The following is an 8,748-nucleotide window of genomic DNA, read 5'->3' as shown; positions in this document are numbered from 1 at the left end:
AGGGCCCCGATAACCACAGGCACCACTGTGGTCTTCACCTTCCAGGTCTTTTCCAGTTCCTCCCTGAGGCCCTGGTACTTCTCCAATTTCTCATGCTCCTTTTTCCTGATGTTGTAATCACTTGGTATTGCTACATCCACCACAACGGCTTTCCTCTGTTCTTTATCCACCACCACAATGTCCGGTTGGTTCGCCATTACCATCTTGTCTGTCTGGATCTGGAAGTCCCACAGGATCTTAGCTCGGTCATTCTCCACCACTTTTGGGGGTGTTCCCCACTGTGATCTCGGGGGGGAACACCCCCCGAGATCATATATATATATGTCATATTGGAGACACATTTATATTTGGCACAGCAAAAATGTTGTGAACATTATGGCTTTTTCTGTGCGTGGTCAAGATTGTGTACATAGCTCTGGGTTGAAGTCACCTAGCACTTGGATAAGTATGCGTCTGTGTGTGATTTTGTAAGCATCAGTGTGTGTGGTCCTGACCTGTCCGCTGATCCTGGCTGTGGAAAGGCCAAAGTGCCTCTGCCTCTCCAGCTGACTCCACTCTGCTGTCGCCTCTAGAGTGTGTGTCTGTGTGTGTGTGTGGCCTCTGTGTGTAAGCATGCTATTATCCATTGGTGTGCGAATGTATGTGCATGCGTGTGCACATGCCTTTGTGTTTTGTTTCTGAACATGTGTGCAAGCTTGTCAGTGTGTGATAGAGAGACAGAGCAGAGTTGAAAGATCGGAGTCTGTAGATCTTCGGCAGACACCTCCCGCTTTAGCTGGGCTGCTTCCTGTCGCTGGGTCCGGATCAAGGTTATGATTGAAGTTAATCTCAGTTAACTTGATGACCCTTAATCCTGCTGATACCGCTCTTACTTAGATACACTTAAAAAACTGCTCTAAACTCTAAATCATTCAGCTGAAATCAGCACACAGCCCTGTTTGGAGTTCTGAAACAGGCTTGAATAAGAGTAGACGTTCACAAAAATGTGACCAGAGAAAGCATCATACGCAATGCAAAAAAACAGCAAATGTAATTTAAACGAATGTCTAAGTGGGAGCCACAAATATATMATTTTAGAATAAACAGAGAAGTCATGAATTTTAATTATTTTTTTTGATGAACTAAGCATAAATAACTGTCAAAAAAGATAATTATGAATATTTAAAAAACATCAGTTATTTCAGAGCCTCATTCTTATAAAACTCTCATTATTAGCCAGTAATAAATCATTTACTTATGACATTTACTTTAGAAAAAAAATTTAAAWATGTCATTCCTTAGTTATTTATTGATTAATCAGTGATTTGTTMAGGATTAAGTCATCATTGTTGGCTTAACTGTGGATCACTATGATGAATAATCATCTGATGATCCACTTGTAGGTTCGATTCCAGCTTCTTTCCCCTGGACTGATTTAATTTTCAGTTTATGRAAGTGTGAATATGGCTCTAATGCGAAGTACTTTGAGTGACTGTGTATAATTAGACAATGTTTATGTTCAGCTAGTAAGATCATAGTTTGTGATTACTTAACTAGTAGTTAATATATGATTAGTTCATCAAGTTAGTTAATGTTAAGTAGCGGTTTTATCATTGGTTCATGATTAGTTATTGTTTAGTAGTTATTAGTTCAGGATTTATTTATTTTTAGTTAATATTAGCTGGTAGTTAAATCATAATTTATTTGCATAGTGAATGATCACAGCTTTACAGACAAAACAAGGGTTTAAAATTGTATNAGGATTAAGTCATCATTGTTGGCTTAACTGTGGATCACTATGATGAATAATCATCTGATGATCCACTTGTAGGTTCGATTCCAGCTTCTTTCCCCTGGACTGATTTAATTTTCAGTTTATGRAAGTGTGAATATGGCTCTAATGCGAAGTACTTTGAGTGACTGTGTATAATTAGACAATGTTTATGTTCAGCTAGTAAGATCATAGTTTGTGATTACTTAACTAGTAGTTAATATATGATTAGTTCATCAAGTTAGTTAATGTTAAGTAGCAGTTTTATCATTGGTTCATGATTAGTTATTGTTTAGTAGTTATTAGTTCAGGATTTATTTATTTTTAGTTAATATTAGCTGGTAGTTAAATCATAATTTATTTGCATAGTGAATGATCACAGCTTTACAGACAAAACAAGGGTTTAAAATTGTATMATTTATTGGTGGACTATGGTGGCTTTAACATGATGCATTCTGCAAAAAAATATATATATTAAAAAATCTTTGAAATTTCTGGATTTTTTCCTGTTTCAGCATGCGCTTTTGTGCACTTTTTTTCCTCTTGGTCTGTTTTCTGTGGCAAACAGAGGAACCGTGTCTCTGTCGTTCAGGCTTGTGGTTCAGGCTAATGGTGGGATTAGTTGACATGCCGACAGCCTTCATCGTTGGAGACACAAATGGATAACACAGATGCACAAACACAGGCGTGCCCACATGCAAACGTCTTTCTTATGGCGGAAGATTAGAACTTTTTCAAATATTTCTGGTTTTGTACTAATTTCTGCTTCTGCTAATTTMTGCTTTTTGCTATGTTTCACTGTTCAGCGTTTTGAAATATGTCTGGTTGATTGGAATTCACAAGCTTCGTATTTATGTAGATTTTAAAACATTTGTTTCTTTGAATAACCTTGTTTGAGCTAGCGTGTGTGGCTCTTGAGCATATTTCTGGAATCCTGGCCCGAGGTGAATATGGAGTGAATACAAAGTCTGTTAGGAGAAAGCTTTGTCATTTTGAGGTTTGTATAAACGCATCTGCACATGTTTTAAAATCTTAAATAGTAAATTAACATTAAGTAAAAGAAAAATTGTTCGAAAGTTGCATCTCACTTCATCTGCTTTAATGACGGTATAAAATAAACAAATTGTTTCGGRCAAAAAAAGCCRGACCTGCTGACTGCAAACAAACCGTCGACTACATTCTCTGTACTGGTTCATCTGTAATGAAAGAAGTCTGAAAAACTGGCCACAACTTAATCAGACAAATCGGCGCATTCTTCCTGTGAAGATTCTTCCTGTGTGAAGTTAGGACTATAACATTTTCAAAAAGCCGTTCTTAGACAGTTACACAAWCAGCTCCGTGGAAAGCYTTGTGCTTTTTTTRTAGAAATTTTTCCACTTAATTTTCAGTGTCTATTTTCAGTGTATATCTMAGATGCTTCATTTGAAAATCAGTGTACATGGCCAAATAAGGATTTAATAGCCATTTTGATTTTTAACAATGGCGTTTACATATTTATTAACATTAAATTTGATTATGGTAATCATGAAAACTAGTAAAAAAGTAAATGTGCAAAACCACTGGGTAGCAATTGACAGAATTTGCACTGTGACAAAATCTCTTGTTCAAGCAGACATAACACACTTTTTCTCTGCTGCCATTATTAAATCAAGCACACTTGGTGTTGCACCGCATTTTTACATATCTTGCTGAAAAGTTTAAGAGATGTTTTGTGACTAGAGTAATAAACCGCATAGATGCGGTGTGTTGACATTTTTTCTCATTTGACAAAGACCATCTTGACTGTTTTTGTCTCCAACATTTTYCTACAGACTGACATCCTGGTGGTGAGCTGTGACCTTATAACCGATGTGGCTCTTCATGAGGTGGTCGACCTTTTCAGAGCCCACAATGCAACACTGGCTATGCTCATGAGCAAAGCCCATGAGTTCACAGAGACTGTGCCGGGCCAGAAAGGGAAGAAAAGGACAGGTAATGGGATCGTAACATAATGTCGGCGTTATGTGTAGATACAGAGCAATGTTTTGTTCATTATCTCACAGTGAAACGCATTTATTAGTTCCTTCCTAGTCAGAGTTTTACATTTATTTACGTTTTCTGAAAAATGCTAACTGATTTTTCTGGCATTTAGACAAATTGCTACCTAATGTTGAGTTTGAGTTAATGTTAGACAGTGAGAGGAAGAAACAGTTATGTGGTTTTTTTTTAAGGAGCATATATAAACATTGGGCTCAAATGGTTTAATTTGAGCCCAATGTTTACATATTTAATTTATGTCCAACTGTAATTGATAAAAGTGGTCAGTTCTGTGAGACATGATRAATTCGTATTAACGCGTATTCTCATGTGTGTTTTTGCCAGCTGAACAGAGGGACTTCGTCGGTGTGGATCAGTCAGGGAAGAGACTGCTCTTCATGGCCAATGAAGCGGATCTGGAAGACGGACTTTCAGTCAGGAAGTCTATTATWAGGAAGTACGATCTTCTTTACTACCACTAAGCCTTTTTAAATTCATCTAATGTTCACCTCAAAACGTATCAAATGCTCCTTGTACTTCTTTGGGCAGTTTTAACTACTTAAATAATTAAAAGTATCAGCTAAAGATCGGGTTTATAGTTATTTAATGTGAAAAGCTCAAGCTGCTGGATGTTCCTATTTTGGGATTGTTAATGCAGAGGCTGCCATTTGGTTGGCGTCCATGTAAAAGTAGTAGATAAAGTATTTTTATTCATATATCTGAGATTTATTTTCTACGTGGATCGATTACCAACATCACTTCATCTCAACACATGAAAAGTTGACCAGACTCTGCCTTTTTTAATGAAAAGCAGCCAATCTGTGAGCCTGAAGAGCGCTTCAGAAGCAGAGGCAGGCCTGAGGCTGCCTCTGCTCAAGTGAACATTGTGACAACTTGCCCCCCTTTGCTAGCCTGGAGGAGTCCCAGAAAGCACTTGATTTCACAAAGTTCAGATTTACAGATCCTTCAGTTCTATGCATGCGAAGTGAAATCTTCATAATTTGAAAGTTACATTTACAAGAGTCTTATTTTGTTGATTCTTTAATAATTTCTGCTGCTAGGAGACTTGAGTTGTGAACCAGACGTTAAATATGCGCCCTCTTCCCTGAGTGTATATCTCTACTGTAATAACCACAAAAGCAAGGCAAGAACCTCTTACAACTTAGAGGCAAAGCTACATAAGGATGAAAACTAAATTGAAAACTKGAGGTTTCTCATTCAGATCTCACATGTCTGATTTTAAATCTCCTGGCATGAACTTAGCAGTCACAAAAATGCAATATGAATAACTTTATTTAACACTTTACCCGGATGCTGCAGTTGGTAAACCATTTCTAAACCCTTGTTAAGCATTCAGCGTTGTATTTCCATCTGTTTCCCCATTTAAATCTACTGCATCTGACACTTGCTATACATAGACACCAAGGTTATTGGAAATTTCAGTGTACAGTATACCAAACAGAGGGATCAGATTTTTCCAGCCTCTGTTTTTATTTAACTCTTAGTCCTGGATTGGTTCTGTACATCTAAGGACATTCCATTCAAGATGTCTCCTTGTTTCAGTCGTGGACATTTTTGTCTCGACTTAATTTTAAAGCTCTATTCTTGTTGTGGAGGTTTTGTGTTTGTCTTTTTTTTTTTTTTTGGTACAGGAAGAGTACACTAGGTGGGTTTTTTTTTTTTGTTTTGTTTCTCAGTCCTAAAATGCGCGTATGTGTGAGAGCGGGTGTTTTGGGAGCTCGTAAATATTTCATGGNCATTTTTCCCCATAGTCCAAAAGACTGCATTTTGTGGCTGCATTTTTACTCCAAAATGCAGCCACAGTGTCCAAAAGAAAAAACATTAGTGCAATCATTTGCATATTGAGTCTACAGAGGCTGATAATCTCCCCACTCTGCTCCTGGATTACCGTTTAAACTTTTAAGTTTTATGTCAAATCCACATKAATTAAATGACAGAAACTAATTCTCTCACAGCATCTTTGATTCATTTTGTCCAACTGCAGACTGTTAGACTGTCCAATCAGAGTCACCAATCAGTGGGTGCTTTTAATCAGTTTTCAGTTAACTAAATTCAAGTCTATGGAACACAAAATGTCTCTAAAATCACTCTGTCCTTCTAAAATCTTTCAAAAAATCGAAAAAATGCACTGAATCGTATTGAATTGTATCACTCAGCAAATATCGTGATACATATCGTATCGTGACCAGAATATAGCATCGTATTGTGAAATTATTGCATCGCTACACCCCTAATAAAATGTTACACTTCCATTTTATTTTGTAGTGTTACACACATTTTCCGAATCTGACATGTCTGTACAGATTCTTGTTACTGCTAAAGATTTCCTTGATCGAAACTTTGTATATCCTCATATAAACACACTTAAGCAAAACTAGCCACTGCTTGCTCCTATTGAGAGTCGCTCAGACTCTAATCCTCCAAGCAGTYCACCAGATTAGAGGCATTGAGTTACACACACTCACGCTCTGCGAGGTGATGAGTGAAGAAGTGTACCCGTGGCCTGCCAAATCCAAGCAGACAGATCTCCCCATCTGTCAAAGAGATGCATCAGTGCGGCATAGAAACCCCGACACACCTACTTGTGTCTTTTGGCAAACACCGTCCCACGAGGGGATTTGGTTGAATCTAAAAACAAAATACTTACAGGAATCAGTGTACACTTAAGAGCGAGCACAGTGGGTCATTCCTCTTGATTAATGAAAAGAGAGATTACAGGCAGCATATTTTGATTTGTTCACTCTTCAAACACTGAAGTTGCACAAAGGTGGACGGATATGCTGATTAATGCTTGGATCTTTCACAAAAGGCCAAACAAGTGAAAGGAGTACTTAATATGCTCTTTTTGCTTTGTATGCTTAAACCCTGCTTGACATTTTTTTTTTTTTTAACGATCATTCAGGTTTAATTATGTTGGAAAATCGGGATACATGAGCCAAAAGAACCAAATGTGCATTGCGAGCTTTGTTTCAAAGTTCCTCCTTTGGTCTACAAATGTTAGTCAGCTTTTAAGACTCAAGAGAAAAGGGGTGAAGAAAGACCGGCACAAGAGATGGAGCAGCGAGATACTGCAAACATACAAGACTGAATGTCTGTTTTTATTGTATAGCTCACACCACACCCTCTGGCTTTTGTTTCCTCTTTAGGAATTGTGTGTTTAAGCTACACGGTTGCATTTGAAATTTAAATGGACATCTTTTGATGTGTCGAAAGAAAAATTAAGTCTGTGTCAAGACTTTGCTCTGTACAAATAAGGTAAGCTACATAGCAGCGTAAGACAAAATTGATCTGYTTGTAAGGATAGCTGGTTGCCATGGCGACACTAGCAAACAGTTCATTTGGAAGAGAAGTAATGTAGCKGATATTTCTGTGTTTCGTATTCACATTTTTATCGTGTTAGAATGACACGGGTGATTTATTCGTATAAAACAAATCACCATGAAATAGCGAATAACTGAATTTTAAATACATTTTTTACATTTTTCTCAAAAAAAAAAAGAAGAAAATGCTCTTTGTGCATTTATATGTACCAGAACTACTTTTGCTTCAGTTACAGCTGCAGTTCTTTTGTGGTTTGGCTGTACCAGCTTTGCAGAGGTAGTAGCAGAGATTTTTGGCAAGTATTCTTTTCAAAATAGCTCAAGCTCATTCAGATCGGGATCTGTGAAAATCAATATTAAACTCTTGCCAAAAATTCTCTTTTAGATTTAGGTCTTGGCCTTTCTAACGCAGGGATGTGCTTGGATGTAACCAATTTCATTCTGACTCCAGCTGTATATTTAGGGGAGTTTTCCTACTGTAAAATAAAATTCAGTCCTTTTCCTAAGTTTTTTGCCTCAAAGATGTTTTCTTGCAGGACTGCTCTTTCTTCAGTTCCATCTATCTTCACTAGCTTACCTCTATTTTTTTTAAGCAGAGCATGGCATTTTCATGGAGTTAATTAGGCTAAAAATCTGTATTTTGAACTTGTCTGACCACAGCCACAGCTTTGTCAGGCTTGCCGTGTCCCCTATGCCTGTGGAAAASTAAAATCAGGACATTTTATCATCATCTTTTAAATATTAAAAGACGATAAAATCATCAACAGATTATTTCACCTGTGGATCACATGTGGATCTTTGCAGCTCCTTCAGCTGCCATGGTTTTCTTGGCTACTTCTCTGATTAATGCTCTTCTTGCCAGGCCTGTCAGTTCAGGTGCATGCTCGCGTCTTAGTAGGCATATAGTTGTGCTACTGTTTCCATTTTCAGATTATGGATTTAACAAATATTTGGGAATAAGCTTGGGAGCCAAACCCTGACTTAAATTTCCTGTATTCCTGGCACTTCATGATGTTTGTTGTCTAATGTTTTCCAACGTTAAATTACACACAGCTAGGCTCAATTTAACACATAATGKACTTCTGAATACAATTTGTATTTTATTTGTAAARTATAGTATTAGAGAAGCTAAATATGTCTCCAAGTCATACTGCCCATAAAAATAAATCTCATTCCATCTGTTTCCGTTCACTTCACTATTATGCATAACTTTGTGTTGTTCTGTGACAAAGTAATCAAAGTTTATTGAGATTTGTGGTTGCTTGAAAGTTGAATGTAGTATTATATTTTTATAGTTTTGCTAGGTACTGTACATCCCGAACTGTGGCCCAAAAACAGTCTACATGTTACTTGAAGCTGTTACAACATGCAAGCAAAGATCTGGCTGGATCCAGCTKGCAGCCTTAATTCATTTTATATTAGCTTGTTATTACCTTCAAGTCTCTTTAAACAAAACACAATGTATCTTTTGAGTCCAATTACTCAAAGTAAGTGATAACATAAAGTTTTTGTGTTGTAATTCTTTATCCTAGCATAGAAGAAAAAGTAAAGGGGAAAAAAAAAAATATATATATATATAGGTTTGTATTTTACCCGACGAGGGTCCCTGTTGTCAATCAGTGTTGCTTCCTAAGTGGACAG

General features: G+C 37.1%; 1 protein-coding gene across 1 annotated transcript in view; it reads left to right on the top strand.

Annotated features, from left to right (window-relative positions):
• The window catches only part of eif2b3 (eukaryotic translation initiation factor 2B, subunit 3 gamma), a 44,622-nt gene that overhangs the window by 12,530 nt on the left and 23,344 nt on the right, over window positions 1-8,748 (top strand). The window contains exons 4-5 of the mRNA XM_008434164.2: window positions 3,562-3,721; window positions 4,112-4,223. Coding sequence (XP_008432386.1) covers window positions 3,562-3,721; window positions 4,112-4,223 — 272 coding nt within the window. The remainder of the gene's footprint in view (window positions 1-3,561; window positions 3,722-4,111; window positions 4,224-8,748) is intronic.

This window comes from Poecilia reticulata, linkage group LG17 (genome assembly GCF_000633615.1).
Source record: "Poecilia reticulata strain Guanapo linkage group LG17, Guppy_female_1.0+MT, whole genome shotgun sequence".
NCBI classification, from domain to species: domain Eukaryota; kingdom Metazoa; phylum Chordata; class Actinopteri; order Cyprinodontiformes; family Poeciliidae; genus Poecilia; species Poecilia reticulata.
Note: the sequence above shows the minus strand (reverse complement) of the source record. Positions and strands in the feature narration are given on the sequence as shown.